This window comes from Chiloscyllium punctatum, chromosome 12 (assembly GCF_047496795.1).
Source record: "Chiloscyllium punctatum isolate Juve2018m chromosome 12, sChiPun1.3, whole genome shotgun sequence".
Lineage (NCBI taxonomy): Eukaryota > Metazoa > Chordata > Chondrichthyes > Orectolobiformes > Hemiscylliidae > Chiloscyllium > Chiloscyllium punctatum.
The window spans coordinates 24,331,943-24,358,523 of record NC_092750.1 but is presented as its reverse complement, the minus strand read 5'-3'; the positions used below and the strand labels follow the sequence as shown (position 1 = coordinate 24,358,523).

General features: G+C 40.1%; 1 protein-coding gene across 26 annotated transcripts in view; it reads right to left on the bottom strand.

Annotated features, from left to right (window-relative positions):
- atp2b2 (ATPase plasma membrane Ca2+ transporting 2) overlaps nt 1-26,581 on the bottom strand; it is an 824,012-nt gene that overhangs the window by 369,665 nt on the left and 427,766 nt on the right. For 23 of the 26 annotated variants that reach the window (XM_072582139.1, XM_072582135.1, XM_072582136.1 and 20 more), the window contains one exon: nt 18,978-19,493. In XM_072582139.1, the coding sequence (XP_072438240.1) occupies nt 18,978-19,182 (205 nt within the window). In that variant the 5' untranslated portion in view covers nt 19,183-19,493. Of the gene's footprint in view, nt 1-18,977; nt 19,494-19,631; nt 19,651-20,034; nt 20,226-26,581 lie in introns of those variants that run through there. The other 3 variants (XM_072582137.1, XM_072582140.1, XM_072582142.1) reach the window with 2 other exon arrangements.

Sequence of the window (26,581 nt, the reverse complement as noted above, 5' to 3'; positions counted from 1 at the left end):
ATAATCATGAAGTCATGAAGTGCTTAGAGAGGCTGGTCATGACCCACATCAACTCTCAACCTCTAACCCTACCTCGATCCCCTATAATTTACCTACAATGTAAAACACCCGCAATAGACACTATATCCCTAGCCCTGCACTCATCCCTGAAACATCTGGATAACAAGGACACATATGTCCTGCTCATTGATAACAGGTCTACTTTCAACACCATTATCCCCTCTAGACTGATTTCAAAATTCCTTGGTCTCGGCTTGCCCTCTACAATTGGATCCTCAGCTTCCTGACCCACGGACCACATTCAGTGAAGATAGACAAGTGCACCTCCTCCACAACAGCACTCAACACTAGAGCCCCCCAAGGGTGTGTTCGCAGCCCACTACTGTTTTCCCTGTTCACCCAAGACTGCACTGCCAAATTCTGAACAAACGCCATCTGCAAGTTTGCTGATGACATCACTGTGGTAGGACGGATATCAAACAGCAATGAGTCTCAATACAGAAAGGAGATACAGGGCTTAGTGATGTGGTGCAATGAGATCACCTTCTCTCTCAATGTTGGCAAAACTAAAGAACTGGTCATTGACTTCAGAAAGAAGGAGGAGTACACTCCCCCATCTACAAAAAACGGAGCTGAGGCAGAGAGGGTGGAAAGCGTCAAATTCCTCGGAGTGACAATAACCAACCACCTATCCTGGACCTCCCACAGAGATGCGATAGTCAAGAAGGCACATCAACGCTTCTTCTCCCTCAGGCAGCTCAGGAAATTTGGCATGTCATCAGGTCCCTCACCAACTTTTACAGATGCACCATTGAAAGCATACTGTCTGCGTGTATAATAGATTGGTATGGCAACTGCTCTGTCCAGGACCATAAGAAACGACAGAAGGTGGTGTGTACAGCCCAGACTACCACAAAAGCCAACCTCTCAACTATGCACTTCATCTACATGGCCCCTTGCTGCAGAAAGGCTGCTAACATCATCACAAACCCATTCCACCCCGATAAAGCTTTCCTACGACCTCTTCCATCCAGCAGAAGATACAGAAGCTTCAACACATGCATCAGCAGGTTCAAGAATAGCTTCTTCCCTGCCTTTATTGGACTGTCTAACTGAAAAAAATGCTGATCTTGCTAATGTTGATCTTATGTAGTGCATTGTGCGATGTAACTTGTATCCCTTACTCTGTCCAAGTTCTTTTTTTCCACCCTATGATCTGTACGTCCTTACTTTTTAAATGTTTTTTAAATCTACCTGTACTCTCATAAAAGTACTTAGATACACATGATAATAAATCAAATCAAAGATATTTTTTCATACCTCAGGTAGACATTAATGCTAAAGTAAATATTTTTGAAATCTTCAATTGCCAATCATTTGTTTTTAAGAAAAAGATCACTTGGGACAGAATTGCCATCTTTTGCATAACTTCAACACTTGTTCTTAGGTCAATCAAATATAAATCGCAGCTTTCACTTTCTGATCAAAGTGAATTTAATTTAAAACATACTTGTGCAATTGTTTTTGATTTTAAGAGTCAAAATACCTTTTAAAGGTATAATATGAAAGGATACGTCGGCCCATATTTCACAATATCAATGCAGAAGGCACGTTTTTAATGGTTAGTGTATTGACTGTTCAAAACTACCCTAAGCTTGTTGCTTAGTTATTAACAACCACTTCAAATGCTCATCACAGAGCATGCATTTTAACATCATCTTCCTCTTTTATATACTTCAGAAAAAAATTCTAATGCAATTATAACACATAAATATTGGCTAATGATCTTCGATGTAGATTTATATTGATTTGGTACTTTCACTGATGTCTTCATCAACTCAGTTTTTCATCTTCAAAATCAATTCGTAACCATGTAGCAGTGAACAAATAAACACAAACTAAAGCTCCATAAATATAGAACAAAATATAACTCAGAGTTTCGCAAATCTTTGGAAATCTCTATCCAATCACTGAATTTACTCAAGGCTCCTTTTTCCATTTCTCAGGGTATCAAGGAATATGGGGAGGAGGGGAAAGTGAGAAAGTGAATTTGAGACAGCATGTCACTCCTGATCATTTTGAAAGGTGAAGCAGATTCAAAGATTTGCTTCTCATGTTATGGTAAATGCACACATTTGCGGGTATCATATATCTGACGCTTGTTGTTCTTCATCCATTTCGAATAGAGGCTGCAGGAATTCATAAAATGGAACTTCTGTTCAAATAGGAGGCTGGAAGAACACAGCAAGCCAGGCAGCATCAGGAGATGGGGAAGTCAACGTTTCGGGTGTAACCCTTCCTCAGTCCTGTGTTCTTCCAGCCTCCTACTTGTCTACCTTGGATTCCAGCATCTGTAGTTCTTTTGTCTCTGACTATTTTTGCTCAAACTCTTTAAGCAAAAAAAAATTAAATTGAATAATCCAACAGAAGTAAACTGAAACATTGTAATATGTTGAAACTGAATTCATTATGTTTGGAGAACAAAATTAAAATACTTTCATAATGAATAAATATGGCCTTTTATTTTAAAGGGGAGAGTGTTAAGTCTCTGATAAACATCTGTCTATGCTATTAAATAATCACAAGCTCAAAAAAAGAGAATGCCCCAATTCAACCATTTAATCAGATTTTCGGAATACAACATATTAAAAAGATGCTTAGCATTTCAGTTAATGAGCAAAAAGGCAGGTTTGCTTAGGATTATTACAGCAATTTTGAAAATCGTTTTTTTTAAAGGAAGTTTAATCTCAATATCTGTATCACTTTACTCTACGTCATTTTATTGAATATATTTCTAGGAAACATGTCAAACATTGGCCATGTCAAGTACTGGAAACGTTACAATTATTGGATTATAAAACAAAGCATAATCTCCTATAGTTTTCTCATAAAAAGGAGTAAGTGAAAATGACCAACAAAGCTTTTTTGATATATAATGGCAGTTACAACTTGTCTAAATAATTCAGTTGGTCTGATACTCTATTTTTTAAAGGGAGATCTTGTTTTGTATAACTTATATCAGATGGTTGGCTATTTGTGAGAAATAGTATTGTTGCAAAGAAAAATGAACTACAGACCTGAAATCAATGGCAGCTATTTACATAGACAATGTTGTAGGCCAAGAAGACATCAGAATTGGAACAATTTTTGTATGGTTGGTTGTGCATTTTTAATGCAGTATTCAATCATTCACCAAGACTGAGCAGGAACTGCACAGCAAAGTTAGTGTCATTAGTGCAGTATTAAACAAAAAAACATTTTTCCTCATTTGATGTTTCTTTCCCTCTCTGTCTATTACTGCCCAGCCACAGAATACTCTCAGAGAAGAAACATGAGCAACTTTCCCTACTATGTACAACAATTGTGAATTTCAAGTATGGAACTAAATGAGGAGATTGAAACACTTAAAAATCATTGCAGGAATTTTTCAGTCCACTGAAGAAACCACAATTGCAGGTAGGGATCATTCATAAATGCTTCTGTTAGTCCCATACAAAAATAAAAGAAAACTTAGCTGAAGCATTTTCAAAGAGGCATCCAGCTATTCAATGAGAAATTGTGGATCGGAGGTTCTGCATTGTACTTCAATGGACAGCTCTTGTGCAAGATGTAAAACCTCCCATTGGAACAGTTCAGGACCGAATGCCCTTAATGAAGAACAAACCTTTGAATCAGCAGAAATGGATACTGTCATTTTTGAATCAGGCTTGATAGTAATTTAGATTACTGCAGAATTGCAGACCACCTTCCAGGAATGGCTCTCAGAATGAGTTACACTTAAACTTTATTATTCAATAAAATTTAGTTCTCGGAGGTGTAAGTTCCCTTCATCGAAGAGTTGGATAATGTGCTTTAAAAGTGGCAAAGATAAGATCATCATAACTGGAGTATTCATAGTTGCTTGAACACTTCAAAGCTTTTCTCCATATTATCCTCAATATCCCTTTAGCCATTGAAAATCAGAAATCTATCAATTTCTACTCTAAACATACTCAAAGACTGAACTTTCAGGGCCCACTGGGGTAGAAAATTCTAAAGATTCTCAACCCTCTGAGTAAAGCAACATTTTCTCCTGATCTCAATCATAAATGGCATCTCCGTTATTTTTAAATTGGTGACTCGGGTCCAGTTCTCAACTCCCTCATCTAGAGGAACCACCTTCCCTGCACATACCCTGCTTACCATTTTAAGTATTTTCTAAGTTTCAATGAGATCACCTTTCTGCGACCTCAGGAGCCTTTAATGCATTCCCACTATGCTTAGAAACATATTTTTGCAATATACGTTTATGTAATTTTTTTAAGGTGGCAACTAAATTTTATTGAATAATAACAGAACATAGAACATAGAACAATACAGCACCGAACAGGCCCTTCGGCACACGATGCTGTGCCGAACATTTGTCCTAGCTTAAGCACCTATCCATGTACCTATCCAATTGCCGATTAAAGGTCACCAATTATTCTGACTCTGCCACTCCCACAGGCAGTGCATTCCATGCCCCCACCACTCTCTGGGTAAAGAACCTACCCCTGACATTCCCCCTATACCTTCCACCCTTCACCTTAAATTTACGTCCCCTCTGTTGTACCCGGGGAAAACAGCTCTAGATGCTTAACATGAACAATAACTACCAAGACGTGTTTGGTACTAGGCTTCAGCAGAAAGTACAAGAACAAATAACCAAAAGCCTGAGCAAACATGTAGATTTTAAGGAGCATCTTAAAAGAGGACAGATAGTCAGAGAGGCATTGAATTCAGAGCATAGGTTCAAAGCAACTCAGTATGATTGTAATGACGTAACAGTTAAAACTAGGAAAGCTAGAGGCTAGAACTGAAGTGCACAGGGATCCCAAAGCCTTGTAGAGTTGGAGGTGGCTGTCACAGCTACATGTAAATAGCTCAGCGGTGTAGGATAGAACTAGAGCCTAGTCTTCACGTACTTTGAAGTGTTTATTTTTAGAGACACACTTTATACAGTACACTTTCAAACCATAACCAAAACTTCTGCCTGTTTCTAACTATGCGAGTCCAGGTGAATTCCCAGTTAATGGCCATCACCTGAATGTAATCAAACATAAATTCACATGGAACAATGAGGGCATAAAGGGATTTGAAGACAAATTGAAACATCTTCACTAGCTCCAGAAGTGACAGTCATCGAGCAAACACATGAGGTTGAATGAAATATGGAATAAGATATAAACTTGGGATATATACAGGCTTATATAGAGTAGAAGATGGAAGACCAGCCAGGAGGAGTTTCAAATAGTCAAATCTAGAAGTAACAAAAGCATGTGTGAGAGTTTTAGAATTAGTAGACTCAAAGCAGGCTTGGAGTCAAATAATGTTACTCAGGTGACAAAGTGCACATTTGATCCAGAAACTTATCTCAAGGTTTAAAGGCAACACCAAATTTGTAAATGACTTTTCTCAGCAAAAGACAGTAGCCTGGGATGTTCTGGGAATGCAGTTTGTGGCATTAAGTGAAAACAGTTATCCCAAGACTTAGTTGAAATAAATACTGCTTTTTCAATATTTATTTATTTGCTGTTGTTACATGTACCCAAGTACAGTAAAAAGTGTTGTTTTGCAAGTGTTGTTATACAAGCAGATTGTATCATGCATGGTGCATCAGGTGAACAGAGCAAAGTGCAAAATGCAGCTGCAGAGAAGCAGCTGAGAGAGGTCAGAATTAACATTTGAGAGTTCTGTTCAAAAGTCTGATAAAAGTGGGTAAGAAGTTGTTCTGGAATCTATCTGTACATGTATTGACAACTTAATATCTTCTGCCTAATGGAAGAGGGTGGAAGAGAGTATAACGGAGATGGGAAGGGTCTTTGATTATGTTGGTTGCTTTCCCAAAGTAGCAGGAAGTATAAATGGAATCAGTGGATAGAAGGCTGGTTTGTGTGATGCACTGGGCTGTGTTCACAACTCTCTGGTCTTGGGAACAGCAGTGGCCATACCATGCTGTGACACACACAGGTAGGATGCTTTCTATAGTTCATCTATGAAAATTGGTAAAAGCCTTTGTGGACATGACAAATTTCCTTAGCCTCCCTGAGGAAAAAGAGGTGTTGTTACGTCACGTCTACATGGGTGGACTAGGACCGAATGTTGGTGATCATGACTTCCAGGAACTTAACGCTTTCAACCATCTCTACCTCAGCTCCATTCTGCTTCCTGAAGTCAATGACCAACTCCTTCTTTTTGTTGACATTGATAGAGACATTGTTGTCTTTACGCCACGCCGCTAGGCATGCTATATTCTGTCTCATTGTTGTTTGAGATCTGACCTACAATGATGGTCATAGAGTCATAGAGATATACAGCATGGAAACAGACCCTTCAGTCCAACTTGTCATGCCAATCAGATATCCCAACCTAATCTAATCCCATTTGCCAGCACTTGGCCTATATCCCTCTAAACCCTTCCTATTCATATACCCATCCAAATGCCTTTTAAATGCTGCAATTGTACCAGCCTCCACCACTTCCTCTGGCAGCTCATTCCATACAAGCACCACCCTCTGCGTGAAAACTTTACCCCTTAGGTCCCTTTAATATTTTTCCTGTCTCACCCTAAACATATGCCCTCTGGTTCTGGTCTCCCCCAACACAGGGAAAAGACTATCCATCCCCCTCATGATTTTATAAACCTCCAAAAGGTCACCCCTCAGCCTCCGACGCTCCAGGGAAAACAGCCCCAGCCTGTTCAGCCTCTCCCTATAGCTCAACTCCTCCAACCTTAGCAACATCCTTGTAAATCTCTACTGAACCCTTTCAAGTTTCGCAACATCCTTGCAATAGGAAAGAGACCAGAATTGCATGCAATATTCCAAAAGTGGCCTAACCAACGTCCTGTACAGCTGTAACATGACCTCCCACTTCGATACTCAATGCCCTGAAGTCATCAACAAACTTGCAAATGGAGCTGAGGTGGGAATTTGGCCATACATAAGTGTATAACGGGTATAGTAGGGGACTGAGTGCACAGCCTTGTGGAGTACTGGCGTTAAGCATTATCATGGAGGAGGTTGTCAACTGATCTAACTGATTGCAGTCTATGGGTAAGGAAGTTGAAGATCCATGTTACAGAGGAGGGGGGCTAAGACCGAGGTCTCAGAGTTTAGAGATGAGCATGTTTAGAATTATGGTGATGAAGGTGGAATTGTAGTCAGTAAGTAGGAGCCTGATGTAGGCAACCCTGTTATCCAGATATCCAGGGATGAGTCCAGGGCCAGGTGTCTACTGTAGACCTGTTGTGCTGGTAGGCAAATTGCAGAAGACCAAGACAATTTGGTAGGCTGGAGCTAATGTGAGCCATTACTAACTTCGCAAACCCTTCATAATTACAGAGGTCAGAGCCACCGGGTGGTAGTCATTGAGGCACGATACTTGGTTTTTCATTGGCACCGGGATAATGGGGGTCTTCTTGAAGCAGGGGAGCATCTATTGGACAACATTGGATGCTGAATAAGCAACATGACAAATCAAACAGAGTGGAGAGGTCCAAAGAGGTACTGAGAGATTGAGCTGAGAGTCATTAGCATACAAATGGAACACAAAGTTGTGTTTTGGGGTAACATGGCCAAGACAGTGATAAAAATGGAAGCAAACTGAGGTAGCTCCCTCCAACTAGACAACAAAGCAAAGCCATTGGAGGAATATAGTGTAGTCTGCTACAAAGCCTACAGAGAGGTCAAGAGAGGCAAGGAGAGAAAATCTCCATGTTTCAGTCACAAAGGTCAAATTTTGACTTTGGGAAAGGTCATTTCAATACTGTTGCCAGGTTGGAGACCTTACTAGATATCACATTGCAAGAAAAACATACATGGATTTGGGAGGCAACACCACTTTTACAAACATTAGAGGAAAATTAAGTTGGAAATGGAGAGATATTTTGCAATGACAATCTAGTCAAAGATTAATGTTTTTGAGGAGAAGACTGAGGAAAGCCAATTTGAAGTGAAGAGTGAAGAAAAGACATCAATAATAGCAGCATAGGCCTAGAAAAGGAACTTGAATGGTGGAAGGTTTTGTTGGGCTAGAATCAAGGGAGCAAAATGTGGGGTTCATGACCGAAATAAGATTGGAGAAGGCATCAAGATTGGAGGGTGGACACTATCTAAAACAATTCAGAACATTAAATAATGTTCACAACTAGGTCAGTGAGGAACGTTTGGATAAGTTTATTCTGGTGAGATTAGGGGAAGGAAGACAAAATAGCAGAAGCTGTGAAGTGAATGGTCTCAATCATTGTGAAAGGAAGTCTCATGAGCTTATCGCATTCATTCTGGGATCTAAGGATGAAGTTGGCAGGGGTGGTGGTTGAAAAATGTGATAGAGAAACAGAGTTAACTCTTTGAGTGTGGAATGCCTCTTCTTCAGAAGTTATAATTTCATTCCTGGATGATCTGTACATTGTAACTGAGAACATAACCAGATAACAGTTTATGTAGTACTGCCAAATCAGCTCTAGAACAATTAAGGACAGGGAACAAATGCTGGCCTCATCAAATTTTTAAAGGATATTAAAATCTGAATTCCTTCGACTTAAGGGTGCAGGATTGGCATATAATTAGGGTGAAAGACCAATGAACAATTTTAATGCGGACACGAGATTATCAGTGGTTTAGATAATGTGATTCAGTAGTTGCAGGAATGCCACGATAAAGGATAAGCCAAAGTCAAGGTAGTTGAAAATTTCTGAAGTGAAGTGGCAAGGAACTTCAGAGTTTGTTTTCCAGGGATGAGCACAGGATGAAATGTCATTGGGAGGGGAAATGAGAATATAGGTAGAGTGCAATAGAAAGAAATGATGACAGACTTCCTTTTCAGTAATAACAATGGCAGAAGCAAGGCCACCTGAGATGACAAGGTTGAGAGGAAAGTTTATATGGAGGAAGAGATTTACAGAGAAAAGAATGGCAATCTCAGGAGAGAATGCTGCAAGGGTTGAAACAGAGATTGAAATCGTCAAGATGAGGCAGCATTCGATGCAGAACCATGAAAAGTAGAAAAAAATTGGGAGTGATACTAGCATTGGCAAATGGAATATGACATTAAATATAAGATTTGAATAGTGGAAGAAGGTGCGATACTAAAAGTAGGAGTTTTAGAAGTAATACAAATGTAGACCAAGTGATATGGGATACACCACCATCATAATGGTGTGAGCAGGGTGAGATATGGAAAGTATAACTTCACAGGAAAGTTTTTTCGAAAGAGAAAAAAGTGTTAGTAAACCCTCATCCAAGTTTTCAACAAGCCATTGATGTCAATGAGATCATTTACAATAATGCCACGAATGGAAAGGGCTATATTCTGACATGAAGGTGCATCCTGGAAGGAAATGTACAGTGAAATTGTAATAGTCATCTGAGCCCACAGGAGTCAGAGCTGGGATGGTAATGAGGCTGCCCGACATCGGGCAGACAATGCAGCCATCAGTACTCATTATTTTTTGCAAAGAACAGTGTCAATTCCCCGCACTATGCCATTACCAATCACTGTATTCCTTGTTGGTTCTCCAACTTGAAGGCTGGTGCCATGTTCAGTTTGTTCATCCACCCTACAGTCACTGCTGTCATTCAAACAGGTCATAAGATCACTTGAACAATTACAGAGGCTGTACTCCTTCCTGTGGGTCCCGCAATCTGTCTCACTCACAGTCACACACTTGTATCCTGACCATATAAGAAGCTCTTATTATGGTGTGGCTGTCTCCTTGTGCAAAGAATGCATGGAAATTTCCCCCTCCAACGTATTGCAATGTCTGTAGTTCAGCCTCCAGTTCTTGTCAGGGTTGGAGGGTTTGAGCTGTAGGGGGAGGTTGAATAGGCTAGAGCTGTTTTCCCTGGAGCGTCAGAGACTGAGGGGTGATCTTATAGAGGTTTATAAAATCATGAGAGGCATGGATAGGGTAAATAGACAAAATCTTTTTCCTGGGTTGGGTGAATCCAGAACTAGAGGACATAGGTTTAGGGTGAGAGGGGAAAGATATAAAAGAGACCTAAGTGGCAACATTTTCACATACAAGGTGGTGCGTGTGTGGAATGAACTGCCAGAGGAAGCGATGGAGGCTGGTACCATTGCAACATTTGAAGGGCGTCTGGATAGGTAGACGAATGGGAAAGGTTCGGAGGGATATGTGCCGGGTTCTGGCAGGTGGGACTAGATTGGGTTGGGATATCTGGTCGGCATGGACAAGTTGGACCGAAGGGTCTGTTTCCATGCTGTCCATCTCTATGACTCTATTTTGGGGTATAAGTGTGTCGATAAAATAAGATGAGGCAATTGGGATTGTTATTGCCACAGTAGATTTTTCGGAGGATGCCAAGAGTGGAACAAAGAGAAGTTCAAGGATCATTTAAAAGAGAGTTGTGTTTGGATTGTTGCATGAAAGTAGGAATAAACATTATGATGAAATAGGGCTTGTGAAGATAAAGTACCTAATGAGAACATATGTAATAAGAGAAAGAATAAGGTAGAGAAGAGAATAAAAAAAGGTAATAGACTCGAATCCAGAATGGCAACTAATTGTCCATCTGACTGGGTACACAGAAACTGAGTCATATCAAGAACATATTAAATTGCCCAAACCATTCCAAGTGAGATAATAGGAGCACTTTAATCCTTCTTCTGATGCATCCAGAAACATCATGCTGGGGTCTCCCTTGTAATCAGGCCAGCCAAAAGCAGGAACACACAGAGAATATCAGGAAGTTTAGGTGGTGAGATCTATCATTGATGAATCATGGTGAAGTATACAACGAGGAACATTCTATAATCATGTTCATCCAATGAGAACTGTAATTTATATTCCCCTTCAGGTCACACTCCTGGACAGCAAAGGTAACCTCTTAATCAGAAAGGGCTGGGATTTACTTGTGTGACAGATCATAGGCAATGAATCCAAGAAAGATAACTGTCAACCTGGATTTGTAACAAAGACATATACAAGCAGGTGCTATGTTACTAACTTCACAGTTTTTAAATGTCACAGAATCAGAGGATCATATGGTGCTTCCAGTACAGAAGGCAGCCAGTCAGTGCAGTTTCAGAGGGACATGAATGTATTAGAAAGAGTAGAGAAGATTCACAAAAGTAGTTCAAGGAATGAGGGACTTCAGTTACTTAGATAGTTTGCAGAAATTGGAATTATTTGAGAGGAGTTTAGAAAGAAGTGTTCAAAAGCATGACAGATCTGGACAGGTCAGGAAAAATTGTTCCCATTGGTGGAAATGGCATGAACCAGGGAAACTGATTCAATTTAAATGACAAATGAACTAAAGGTGAGATGAAGAAAAGCTTCTGTTTATGTTACAAGTATGTAGTTTCTGGAATTCAGTGCCTGGGAGGATGGTGGAGGTCATTTCAATCATGGCTTTCAAAAGAGCAATATCCAAAGAGAAAATGTTTGAAAAGCTCTCAGGAAAGAGTGGGGAAATGGGACTACCTAATTTGTTCTTGCACAGCACTGGCATAGACACAAGGAGTCAAATTTTAGTGCTTTAATTATTAGTTATTGATGAATTAAATGACATCAACTTGCTGGAAGAAATCACTTTGACTATAATGAAAAAAATCTGCAAAAGCAATAATACAAACAGACATCAAGTCTGATGTTTAATCTACTTTCCTCTAAACCTATCCCCAACCTCATTTAAATAAACTTCCTGTTGGAGTCAGGAGGTCTAACAATCACTAAAAGTAAAAGTTACTTAAATGTGTAATTTTTAATATTTAAAAGTTAGAGCATCACACATGTTAAATTGAGTACATATGATACTCACTGATGTTATATGGCACTGTAAATGGAATCAATTTAGGTAAAGGGGCAGTACAGAGAGATCTGGGTGTTCTTGTACACCAGTCAATGAAGGTAAGCATGCAGGTACAGCAGGTAGTGAAGAAAGCTAATAGCATGCTGGCCTTCATAACAAGAGGGATTGAGTATAGAAGCAAAGAGGTGCTTCTGCAGCTGTACAGGGCACTGGTGAGACCACACCTGGAGTACTGTGTGCAGTTCTGGTCTCCAAATTTGAGGAAAGACATTCTGGCTATTGAGGGAGTGCAGTGTAGGTTCAGGAGGTCAATTCCTGGAATGGCGGGATTACCTTACACTGAAAGACTGGAGCGACTGGGCTTGTATACCCTTGAGTTTAGAAGACTGAGAGGGGATCTGATTGAGACATATAAGATTATTAAAGGATTGGACACTCTGGAGGCAGGAAACATGTTTCCGCTGATGGGAGAGTGCCAAACCAGAGGGCACAGCTTAAAAATACGGGGTAGACCATTTAGGACAGAGATGAGGAGAAACTTCTTCACCCAGAGAGTGGTGGCTGTGTGGAATGCTCTGCCCCAGACGGCAGTGGAGGCCCAGTCTCTGGATTCATTTAAGAAAGAGTTGGATAGAGCTCTCAAGGATTGTGGAATCAAGGGCTATGGAGATAAGGCAGGAACAGGATACTGATCATATTGAATGGTGGTGCAGGCTCGAAGGACAGAATGGCCTACTCCTGCATCTATTGTCTATTGTCTAATATCAGCTTTAATATATTGCATGTTTATATTCAAACCTTATGTTCAATTAATTTAAAAGAATACTGCGAAAGTTAGAGGTTAGTTTTCATTGGAAGAAAAAACTTTCTCTGCACTTTCACAGATGAGTATGAAATTGTCAATAAGAAATTGATACATTTAATATTGATATGTGATGCTAGTTCTCACTCATCCAATTTATAGATACTTCATCCAATTCCCTAAATGGTGACAGTGTTATTCAACAAATATTCTTCGTGAAAAAGAAGAGAAAGCATATTCTGTTATTTCAGATGAGTGGGTGGAGAATCTGTTGTTTATTTCTGGTAGGAATCACTGTTAGATGTACTTTTTAACATTTTCACTTCACGCTCTCAATTCTCAGGCTTTCAGTTACTTCCTGACTATCAAAGACTTCACACCACCCATTAGAAAGAAGGAGTGCATTACAGACTACCATTATCCCACTGATCATTAAAAAGAGGATGGAATTTCATTGGTGCTGTTTTAAATAGAGGTTTACTTTCCAGCCCAATCTGAGCTGTCTCCCATGAAGACTCTATTATAACGAGATTGTTACAGGGCAATATGTGCACCCAGTTCAATGCAGAGTGGAGACGAGAGTGTGCCAGAAGCGGCTCCATGAGTGAAGCAGCAATTTATTGAAGCCACTACACAGAGTTACCAGCGTGCTAATCACATAAGTCAGGAGGCAATACAGCTGAGGCCAATAACCAGTAGACTAAAGCAAAGCTGTGTAGCAGCATTGCATTCAGTTGACAATGTAGTTGACAAGAGGGCAGTTCAGGGAAGAAGGTGGTTTATAAATAAGCCCATCCTTAGCTGTGGAGCAGCCACGAAAGCATAAAAAGCAAGGGTGGAATGTCAGAAGTTAACAAGGGGAAAATCCTGTTCAGCCTTTGCTAAGGTGCTCATTATCATCAAAGTTAATGCTCAACCAGAATCACAGAGCCATAGAGCTTTATAGTCAGAAGTCAGATGACACCAGGTTATAGTCCAACAGGTTTATTTGAAATCACAAGCTTTCAGAGTGCTGCTGCTTCATCACCTGATGAAGGGGCCATGCTCTGAAAGCTTGTGATTTCAAATAAACCTGTTGGACTATAACCTGGCGTTGTGTGACTTCTGACCTTGTCCATCTTAGCCCAACATCAGCAACTCCATATTATAGAGTTTTACAGCACAGAAAGAGACCTTTTGGCTCATCATGTCTGATCAAGCACCTAACTAATCGAGTCCCATTTAACGACATTTGGTCTACATCCTGCTTGGGACTTCAAGAGATCATCTAAATATTTCCTCAATGTTGTGATGATTCCTACCTCTACCACCCCTTCAGGCAGTGAGCAACCACCCTCTGGGTGAAAAAAATTCTTCCTTAAATTTCTGCATAATTTTCGACACCCCAGCCTCTCTGCTCCATGGGAAATGACTCCAGGCTATCTAGTCTCTCTTCATTGCTGAATTTCTGCACCCCAGGCAATATCCTGGTGAATCTCTTCTGAAACCTCTCTAATGCAATCACATCATTCCTTTGGTGTTGTGACCAAAGCTGCACACAATACTCCAGCTGGAGCAGAACTAATGCCGAACTCACCATAACCTTCCTGCTCTTGTATTCACTGTCTTCACTGTCTTCACTCATAAAGGCATATATTCCACATGCCTTCTTAACCATCAAATCCATTTGTCCCACTTGCCTTCAAGGATCTGTGAACATGCGCATAAAGATCATTTTGATGCTCTTCCTTGGGTTCTACAATGCACTGTGTACTTCCTTGCCTTGGCATCTCCCCAAAATGTTTTGGGATTAAATTCCATTTATCATTGTTTTACCCATCTGCCAGCCTTTCTATATCATCCTGTGGTCTAAGGCTTTCTGCCTCACTATTTACACTCTCCTAATTTTTGCTCATTTGAAAAGTTCCCAATCAACTTTCTCTCACATACATGTCTAGATCATTCATTTACACCTAAAAAGCCAGAGGAGACCCAGCAGTGAACATTGCAGCATGCCACTGAATACAGGCTTCCAGTCAAAAAATAACCTTCAATCATCATCCTCTGCCTCTAGCCACTCAGCCAGTTTTGAATTCATTATGTCAAATGACCCTGGATCTCATGGGCTCTTACCTTCTTGAGCAAGGTCCTAAACAGGACCTTGTCAAAAGTCTATGTAATCTGCATCCACTGTACTACATTATCCAAGTCCATGTAATCTGCATCCATTGTACTGCACACATCTTGTCACTTCCTTGAAAATCTCAAACAAATCTGTCAGGTATGATTTCCCTTTGACAAAGCCATGGAGATGATCCTTGATTAATTCTTGCCTCTCCAAATGGAAATTAATTATGTCTTTCAATTCTTATCCCTAATAGTTTCTGTACAATTGATGTTAGACTCAATGGCCTGTAATTTCTTGATTTGTTCATGTCTTCCTTATTTAATAATGGTATCACAAACTTGTTTCACTTAATGTAGCATTAAGAAGTGACTAAGTAAAAATTTGAGAGAATGAGGGCCTTTAATTCACCTGGAAAATCAAAAACCAGCAGAAAGTAAGTCAAATAGTCAAACTGATTTGGTCAGCTCTCTCACTGGGGTAAAACATAAACTACCCTGAAGACAATGGGCCCTGTCACAAAGAAAGAAGCTTGTGATTAACCGAGCCCATCATCAGAGCCCAAGATATTGTCTTTACTCCTCAGAGCAACTTTCTCAGCATCATCATTGGCCGCTTAGTCAATGAACAGCCCTTCATAAAGTCAATAGTTTGCTTCTGTGTTGTCAATTCTATAATACTTGGCCTCATTCACAACTGGTCAGTTAATTCAGCAGTTCACGTTGGCCTGCAGTACAAACATATGAAATAGGGTAGAAAGGGAGCACGCCACCACTTGAACCTACTCCATCATTTCATAAGACTCTGGCTGATCAATTTTGTTTCAAATTCAACATATCCCTCTCGCCACAATAACCTTTGACTCCCTTTCCGAATAAGAATTTATTTAATTCTGCTTTAACAATATTTAATTCAGAGCTGGACAATATTCAGAACAAAACTGAGGAAGTGAATTTAACATTTATGCTCTATAACAGCTTGGTAACCAATATTTCCAATGGGAGGAATCCCTACAATTGCTTGGTGATCTTCACATGCAGCATTGTTACCTTTCTTCAACATCATTGGGGTTATCAGAAATGAGAAGCTTAACCAGGACCATACTACTCAATGGGGTGCCTACAGGTGTAGGATAGAAATACTTTCTAACATGCACAATGCAATACCTAACATTTACCTGGACCCATGTGGCTTTGAATGTTAACATTATCCAAGAGAGAGCAATCTGTCTGATCAGTAACCCTATATTGGACTCAATGGCCTTCTCCTCTATCACCAATGTACTGTAGTTGGAATATGTATAATCTGCAAACTAGGCCAATTCATGACTTTAAACAACAATCCCAAAGGTATTGTATATATCTATTTAAATACATACAGCAGAGTGTTGATGGAATGTCACAGCTCCACCATGTATTACAGATGGTGATTGGGCAACTTTGCTTTGTTGACAGCAAGTGACAGAGTAAAAGCTGTAATCAAATCTGATCTTGATTTGACTATCTGCAGAACTCTTTTCCATCTTCTGGCAGTAGTTATGGAATATAATGCTGTTAAAAATGTACTTACATTGGAACAGAAAAACCCTAGCCTTTTTCTGGTGAGTTTAGTGTGCTCGGGTGCACAAGTACAACGGCTTCACACAATTTAAAGTATTTCAATGCAGAGATTTCTTGGCTTGATACGGTCATTGTACAGTTTCTGGAGAACAGGGCAATCTCTGTCAGAAACTTGGCGATTTCCACATGCATGTATGATCAGCAGAATTTAATGTGCGATTGACATAATTCAGCACTGAGAATGTCAACATTGTTTACAATGCAATACTGATCAACACTCACAGAATGACTATCACAATGCAGTCTAGTCAAACTTGAATTCAGTGACCATCTAAAATAATAGAAAATTACTTGAAACATGAAAGAATTTAATAGGGTTGGTTGTCCAATGTTTTGAAAAAAAAACGAACAAAAATTCTCAGCAAGGAAGAATGGTGAAAATTAAACTACCTCTGAAATGAAATGGATCAGTTGTTGTGCTAGATGGACCAGGCAGTAATGGAGAACTACAATTCATTTCAATACCCACAGAGCTATTGGTAGAAGAGGGAAGGAGGATGGGGGAAGGACTACTTTTTAAATACCTGTCAGCTACCTAGTTCTTGATGGCTATCAAACAATTGCTGTTTCAAAACACATAGTCAAGTAATGAGTCCATCAAACTTGGGAATATTGCTCCACAGTTGAATAAACAATGTTAGCAACACATGGACTCATAAAATATGCTCAGACAAGGGATTGCACTTGTATGAGAGAAGAACACAGAATTCTATGATCCAATGAGCTCATCAACTGTGAAATTCCCTTCAGCTACTGGCGTACATCTTTATGGGTAAGCAGTGTAGCATCACAAGTTTAGGCTAACAAATTAATTAAGCATAAAAATATTTGTATGTTTTAAGAATGTTTAAATAGTACAATTTTGTTAAATATGATAAAGAATTTCAACAATGTTCAAAAAAAAGGAATGCAGAATTGTGACCAGAAACCTGGTCAAAGAGAGAAATCTTAAAGATGTTTTCAAAGTAGCAGGGGCTGATATTTAGAAAGATCTTGATAGGATAGACACTGAGAGGTTGTATCCCTTGCTTTGGGTATCTAGAACATGCTGACACAGGCTCAGGAAAAGGGCCAATCATTTAGGATTAAGATGAAGAGAAATGTCTTCAATCAATGGGTTGGGAATCTTTTGGAATTCATTAACTTAGAGGATTGTGGAATGTTCATAAATGAATATTTAAGGTTGAAACAGGCAGGCGTTCCGATGCTCAGGGAATTAAGGGATATGAGGAGTGAGCATTAAAGTTACATTTTAGCTGATGATCAGCCATGATCTTATTGAATAACCAAAGGTTTAATGGGCCTCCTGCTCCTGTTTCTTATGTCCTTCGGTCGAGAAACAGAGGAGTAAAGGAATTCTTGAGAGTTAGGCCCAAATAACTAAATGCTCGGCTGTAATGCTAGGGCAAAAGGATAGGGGTGAATGGTCAAATTCAAGGGAATGTAGAATACAGGAGAAAAGTTCATAATAAGGGCGAAAAAGATCACAGAGAGGGCAAGGCCATAGAGATGTTTAAATATATGAATCAAAATATTAACAAGGAGATTTTGTGACAGTAATAGACAATTTACATGGTCAGTAAGAATAGGTGTTACAAGTGACCATGACTTGGGTTATAAACAGAGGACAGTTTTTGGAGGAAAGAACTTTACACACTGAGGATGGAGAGTAGAGCTCAAGCACAAACACAATCAAAACTGGGAGCTTTTGATCCTTCTTTCGCTTGTGACCACATCCAATGTAAAGAAATCTGTACTTTTTCAAACTCTTGTTTTTGATACATCCAGTTCAATATTTATGCCATTTTGCCTCATTTGCTGTTGGCCGTCAAATCCACCTGCTAAGATTCTTGAAGGAAAAAGGAAAGCAAATTTCATGCAATGGACTTTCATTAGTATGCCAATGAACAACAACTCCTGTTATACTTTAAGAGAATATCTGATATCAGTTAATATGTTGGAGGAGTTCAAAACTTGTAGTTATAAACCAGTGCCTAAGTACTACTGTGATGGTATTAGATAATGTTTTATTCATAGAATGCTGCAAGTAAATCTCCTTTGTATAGATAAAACTGTTCATAGGTTAGGATTTCAAATATTATACACATTCACAAAATAAACTTTCTCTTGAGCTACACATAACCCAAGTTCAAAGCTTTGTCTGACCTGGTTTGCATATATATTTCAGAATATATTCATTTATTGTAAAAATATATAATTGTTGCTGTAATGATCTGTGACTATGCACTGTACAAGAGCAGTTCAAGACAGAGAATGAAAAATTCATGTAAATAATTAAACTGGCTGATTCTGCTGAACGATAAAGAGCTGTTAATTGTATTTTGATGTATGCATGCTGTGCATATATTTATATAATTTACATTATTACTGAGCAATGCAGAGATCACAACTAAATACATTGCCGGCCAAAATAGGCACAACACATTTTCATGTGCTATATTGACCAAATGCTGCAAAGAAATTACCTGCCACAACGAGCTATTGTTCTCAAGGTTAATGTGACATTGCACAGATACAAGTCACTGAACACAAAAGCAATGTATTAACAAGTCAAAATAATCAACGTTTTTATTAAAGTTGAGGATTGGCTATTTTAGTGTCAGCGTACATTTATGCTTTTCACCATAAAATAATCTTACCTTCTGTTGGTGAAGTTTTCAAACGTCTACAGAATCCATTCACATCACCATAGGTATCTTGTATCTTTTGCACTGCCTCTGATCCACGTAGCTCCATAAGAGAGCGGAGTTCATTGAGAGAACACCCAAATTCACCTGCATGATTAGACTCGCCTCTTTGGTTCTTTGGATAGAAATCCACCGCACTATTTGTCATGTCTCCCATTGTTTCCACAGTATTGCTCACAGCTTTATGAAGATATTTATGGCAGGGGTAAGATCAGTGCAGACTGTACTCAAGTTTCTGTTCAAACAGGATGATCAAAATATCCACTATTTTTATTTTGCTTTTGTACTGCAGGTTGCTAATGTATATTCGCTGCACTTTAGTCTCATCAAGGACAGGAATCAAGAACCAGTTAATAGTCAAATGGATTGCTGCAGGCAAGGCTGAAGTCCAGCACCACTCCATATAGAGTTTCCCATCGTGGTTGTCTCAGGTTCTCAGATTCTACATGGTCAGTTGGTTGAACAAACCTTTAGGAGGAGAAAAAGCAGAAGAAAGCATTAGCAAACGTCCTTAACTACAGGTATCCAGGGGCTGAATAGCCCTGCCCCTGCAAAATTAGAGAGTAACAGCTCAATCCTGTAAAAGGGCTAAAAGTGCTTCAGTACAATACAGTTTGTTGCTTGAGCAGCCTTGACTGGTTATGACACTGATGACTGTCACAGGCACAGAGCTTTCCTGCAGCGGCATTCTTCACTTTGATCAGTACCGAGTGCACCAGCCAAATTAGATGGCTCATGAATATTAAACAGTAAGCCTTTATGCCAGGATCTCAGATGTGTCTCCAGTATGTGCTGTTTGTTCAAGTGGTATTGTAAATCTTTATCGAAAGAGAAATGGTAAAAAAAAGAAATTTCTAGAGCAGCAAAATGAAATGAATGCTATTACCTATCCCTCAATCTGTAACTGAGATAATTTCTCATGGATAGAAATACATGTACAATTAACTTTTCACCAAATAACTACCCATCTTGGGTGTATGAAATTTTCAAAGCCTGACAACATTCTCACCTCTGTTCCCTGCTGCTCTTTGGCATTCAAACCTCTTCTTATTCCATTGACTATTACACAGTGTAAGATGGCAGGGGTTGCTTTCTTTAATTATGCATGCTGCCCTGATGGCTGAAACTGTCAAAGGCTATTCTTGGAAAGAAGTTCTCCTTGAGGATATGAATTTGAACCCCAGAGTCAGGCAGCAGGATCTGCACCAATGAATTAAAATAAATTAATCCTTCTTGTTGCTCTCAGAAATGCCAACCAGTCATGCCAAATGAATAATTTGTCACACTCCATGAAGGGACAATTTTACTTTAAGAATTTATTTTCCTATTGAAATTCACACATGCACACACAATTAGAATTGACATTAATTATTTCAGGAATATAACTAATGAGGATATTATTTCACCAGGAGTATTTTCTCAAGCTCTAATTGATTCCAAATGCATTAGAATCAGTACTGATAGGTTTTACTAAATGGAGCAATTCACTCAGCTTGTTAATTTAATTTCCATCAGGGTGACTCAATAAACACCCTCTAATTGAAATATAACATTGTGCTTACAGAAAGAGTCATCAAGGAAGGGGCAGCTTTAATTCAATTCTTCGTTTAAATAGCCTTTCAGATATACCACTATTAAGGAGATATAATAAATTACTGTAATATTTTAGCTTTGTCATATCATGTGATACACACTTCCGTGATTAGGATGTTATTATAGCTTAAAGAAAAACATGCCATTGTATGAGAATTTCGTGATGGTGAAAGAGTTGCATTATATACTTTTTAAGTCAGCACAGTGTTTGAGAAGGTCATTTAAAGGAAGTAGAAACAGTCGGGTGCCCAGCTTCCCACTCCTCGCAGGAGCAGCAGATGGTACCACAGGGATCAGATTTTCCTCACACTTTAAATGTAAGTTCCATCCTTTGAAAAGCAATATCCACATTCTAATCACCAATTTGGCATCAACTACTAAACATTCTGTCTGCTCCAGGTGAGGTCATTTAGCAAAGGCTTCTGCAAGCTGCTCCACAGCCCTCCCACAGATCTCCAGCGTCATGAATCGCTTTGGTAAATGGCAAGTGTTATACAAAACATCCATTCATACAATCCGCTTATTTTGATTTAAATGCTTTGTTTCACGTTTTGAAATGTGTTCTTGTACCACCAACAATTTTGAGATGCGATATGAAGCACTGCGGAGCACAGAGGCATTACTGACAGCTTGGAGCATCAGTCAAAAGACACCTGACCCAGATGGCAAGACTCCTTTAAAAGACACATATAAATATCCCAATATAGATTGCACACAATTACTTCCTCCATCGATTTTTCTGTGACTCAGTCAACTATTTTGTGTCCTTCTTTATGTATTCTCTGCCTGTCCAACTTAATTATTTGGCCAGACTTTGATCTGTGCTCCAGGTTCTATTTTTGTTTGTGTGCAGTCTCCTCTCTGCTTTGTTTATATCCTTCCTTATACTTCTCCTTCATTGTACTTTCATAGCGTATATAGAAAAGATGTATCTAGTGCATAAGGTTGCACGAATGTCTAGTGCCTGAAAAGGGCAACTGTTCATAATTTTTACTTTGGTTTCAGCTGCATGAAACACAAATGAATTGAACATCCCCTGACTATTTAAATCTGGTAGTAATTGTGCTGAAGCAGTTTGACCAGTTATCAGAAAAAGACAGAGGACTTACCACGATTGGACAAGCTGGTATTTGTTCCTCTCTAGTATATTATAGGTGGTATCAAGCTAGCCTTTGTAAGGCTTTTCGATTTATAATCAACATATCAAAACTTACTGACAATATCAAATTATGAAGGATGGCAAACTGAGAATGCATACAGTGGGTTGCATTCTGGACACAGATTAGCTATGGGTATGCAGCAAATGTAGATCATTGCAGATAAATCTGCAGTAGTCAGTCCTGGCAAAAATAACAAACTAGAAATCTGTTCTGTTCAGTAAAAGCCTCACATGAACCAAGGAATGACTGATTGAGGGATTCAGCTGGATAGACTTTTAAAAGCAAGAGAAGGAACATTCAACTGGAAAATGGGTTCCTGAATTATTTTTTATTTCTCCATGGGTTGAGGGCACCGCTGGCTAGGTAGCATTTATTGCCTATCCCTAATTGCCCAGAGGGCAGTTAAGAGTCAACCACATTGTTGTGGGTCTGTAGTCACATGTAGACCAGACCAGGGAAGAATGACTGTTTCTTTTCCTGAAGGACATTAGTGAACCAGATGGGTTTTTCCAATATTCCACAATGGATTCATGGTCATCCTTAGATTCTTAATTCCAGATAAAATCAGGGAGATTTTTTTCCCTCACCCTGCAAACAATCCTACACATCTCCTGGAAGGAGTTACAGGAATGCAGAACACTGGGCGAATGGTAAGATCTTTGGTAGTGTAAATGAGCAGAGGGATTTCGGTGTCCATGTACATAGATCCCTCAAAGTTGCCACCCAGATTGATAGGGCTGTTAATAAAGCAAACAGTGTGTTAGGTTTTATTGGTAGAGGGATTGAGTTTTGGAGCCATGATGTCATGCTGCAGCTGTACAAAATTCTGGTGTGGCTGCACTTGGATACTGCATGCAATTCTAGTCACCGCATTATAGGAAGGACGTGAAAGCTTTGGAAAGGGTTCAGAGGAGATTTACTAGGATGTTGCCTGGTTTGGAGGGAAGGTTTTACGAGGAAAGGTTGAGGACTTGAGGCTGTTTTCATTAGAGTAAAGAGAGTTGAGAGGTGACTTGAGACATATAAGATAATCAGAAGTTAATTGGGTGGACAGTAAGAGTCTTCTTCCAAAGATGGGGATGGCTAGCGCAAGGGGCATAGCTTCAAATTGAGGGGTGATAAATATAGGACAGATGTCAGGGGTAGTTTCTTTACTCAGAGTAGTGGGGGTGTGGAAAACACTGCCTGCAAAGTTGTAGATTCGCCAACTTTAATGGCATTTAAATGGTCATTGGTGAGACACATGGATGAGAATGGAATAGGTTAGATGGGCTTCAGATTGGTTTCACAGGGGGGCACTACGTCAAGGGCTGAAGGGCCTGTACTGCGCTATGTCTATGTACCATTAGCCCAAAGATAACGTCTCCGTCAGTTTATCCTTCAATGTTCTACTCTTGAACTTGCCTCTGAAATAGGACAACTGTGCATTGATGATCCTTGTTGACTCTAATCTAACTATTCTAAATTTCAGCACAGGACTCAGACTTCAACTCCAGCTGCAATTTGATTGCTGTTCATTCCCTGTTTATCACCAGGAGAGTTGAGATTTATCTATGTTTAATCATGTGGTTGTTTTGGTTGTCTTGGTTGTCTTAATGAATCTGGCCCTACTGTTCCTATTTCCATTTTTTTCTAGTCCTTTTCATTTTACTTCTTTTCTCAATACCTTTCCTAAGCCTCTGTCCTGTCATTATGCCTCTTATGCTTCCATCTTTCTCACATGCTGGAGCCATTGATCTTCTGACGCCCCGAACGTTTCAGACTTGAGTCCTTTCAATGTACACCTACAGCTTCCCACTATATCTTTCTTGGCATCTTCAACAGGGCCTGTTGAGGCAATTGTTGTTGCGTCTATATGAGCTCCAAATCTAATCCCATCTCTCTCTGACTACATGTCTGCATTGGGTGTTAATCTTGGGTTAATCTCCTCTCCATTCACTCACTGTTCCCATTGATAACTTTGCCAGTGGATCAAATATCACCTAGAAGAAAGCGAGAACTGCAGATGCTGATGAAGAGCTTACGCCTGAAACATTGACCCTCCTGCTCCTTGGATGCTGTCTGACCTGCTGAGCTTTTCCAGCACCACACTCTTCGACTCTGATCAGCTATCACCATCAATGTACATCTCCTTCATTCTCATTTGTGGATCAGACTGTTGCCTTCCGTGAGCTACTTGTGGATGACTACATCAACTTCTTCATCTTGATGAGAATCTGAGTGAGGGGCAAAGGCATCTCTCCCTAAATTAAACTGTCCATATGGCTACACAAAAGCAAGAACAAGAACTTATATCGGTATCGTACCTTCAAAGTAATAATCGTCCCCAGCACTTCATAGGACAGTTTAAACAAATGATGACATGAGCACAAAAACAAATATTTGGTCAGATGACTAGAAGCCTGGACAGAGTGGTAGGTTTTAAGGAGTGTCTTAACAGACAGTGCACTTCTTCAACCTCAATCATAACAAATCATCCTTATTAAAAAAACTTCAATAAACAACCAACTTTCCCAGGTGATGAATGGTTGCCAGCTTCCAATCTACCTTCATTGAAATGAGGAGTGGATTGATGTAAGGAAATGTGGCCAGATCTGAGATATATAACACCTTAACATCCCAACCTTGATTTATGGCTAAAGTTATGGCCATAATTAAGAATTAACCTAGTTCTAATGCACACTCAGTTTAATCAAAGAGGTCTTAATGTCAAGAGAATGAGTTGTGGGAAAAGACCAGAAAAACTGCCAGCATTTGGTATTGAATTAAGAAGGTTCAATTCATCAGGATCCTGAGATTGGTAGATAGTTAGTACCAGAAGAAACATTACACAAGAGGTGGAGAGATTTAGGAGGTAAAATGTTAAAGCTGAAGCCCTAAGAATATGGCTCAAACAATTCAAATTAGGGGTTAATCAGAAGGCCAGAATTAGACGAGTGCACATTATCAAAGAGTGTGGTAAGGCTGGAGGAAGTTTCAATGACAGAGGTTGGAAAGGTCATGGAAGGATTTGAAAACAAGGGCAGAATTTTCAAATTAACTTATTCTTGACTGGGAGCTGACATAGGTCAGCAGGAATGGATGTGTTGAGTCAGTTAGGCTGAGAGCGAGTTAAGACAGGAGCAGCAGAGTTTTGGATGACTTTGGATACATGGAGGGAAGAATGCAGTAGACCAGCCTGAAGTGCTTTAAAGGATAAAAGTTTAGAAGTAAAATGTCATAAATGAAGAGTTTAACAGCAGATGGGCTGACGCAGAAATGAAGTTGGTCAATGTTATGAAGGTGAAAAAGACAGTCTTTGTCCTTAGGTGACCTTATTGAGTTGCCACCAGTAAAGGTCTTTTAATGGTCAATTGGCAACCATTAAGGGCCTCAATTCACCACCAGCATGATTACCTGTCTTCCCTACAGAGAGGGTACCTGCTGCCTAGTGACCCTCAGATTAAAACATCACATGACATCTCTCTCTGATAAAAGAGCTGCCCAACGTCTGGTTGGACTATGGCGACTTTGTTTTTTACATGCCAGCTTAGGTTAGAAGCGGTCTACTTTCCCTAATGTTGGGACAACTAGGGGCATGGATGGGGACTAGGAGTGGTTACTGACAGATAAAATCCTGTCCTGATCTTTGAACTCCCTCTTTACATCATCCTCACCCTTCCAATATCCCTCTATCTTATTGCTCTTTCAACCTTTCAAGACATCACAAATGGGTGGCACAGTGGTTAGCACAGCACCAGGGTCCTGGATTCGATTCCCGACTGTCTGTGTGGAGTTTGCACATTCTCCTTGTGTCTGCATGTGTTTTCTTCGGGTGCTCCGGTTTCCTCCCACAATCCAAAGATGTGCAGGTCAGGCGAACTGGCCACGCTAAATTGCCCACAGTGTTAGGTGCGTTAGTCAGGGGTAAGTATAGGGTAGGGGGGGTGGGTTTCTCTTCTGAGGTGCGGTGTGGACTTGTTGGGCCGAAGGGCCTGTTTCCACACTGTAGAAAGAGAGTCTAATCTAGTCAATGAACTTGTCAACAACTGGGTCTTTCTTGCTGGGAGAGACAGGCAGTCAGTCATTCCCGATATCTGCCTAGTGCACAGAGAACTACATCTCTCCTTTTTGGAATGTACAGGAAAACTGCTGCTTGAGCTTTGATCCACTTCCCTGCTAAATTGGCCCAACTGGCAACCTGATGCCTTTGATCCTGATGACATTAGTGAAATCAAACAAGCTTGAAAGATGGACCCAACCTGCATTCAGAAATGATTTGGAGACATCAGTCTCGCACACACACACACAGAAAGCGATGATGTTTCCCTCAGGTTTTGCAGCAGGCTGGGTTGCTGTGCCCCCCCCTCTGGATGCTGAGTAAACTGACTGGCTGTACGGAGAGTGCTTTCCAGCTAGGATCCACGCTTGGAGTGGAAGGGATGGGCTGTGGCGATAGCCATGCTGACACCATTGAGCCCAAATATTAAGGGAGCTGAAAGAGGGAAACCGAGTCAACATGGCTGACCAACACCGACACAGGGGCTCCTCTGCTGGGCATTGCCAACAGCTGCAGCAGCCTCATTAGCGAGCCCGGTGCTCTAGAGAAAGGCTCGGAGCATGTGTATTCCAATCCAGCATAGCCTGTTCCTGATTAGCTTCATGACGTATTGCCCTAGGAAACTTTCCCTACCGCACTCTATGAACATTCAGTCCATCTATTGCTGAGCTCAGTGGCAGCAGCATACCTTTTGCAAGCTGTACTGCAGCAACTCACCCAGGCTGCTTTGACAGTGTCTCCCAAATCCTCAACCTGTATCACCC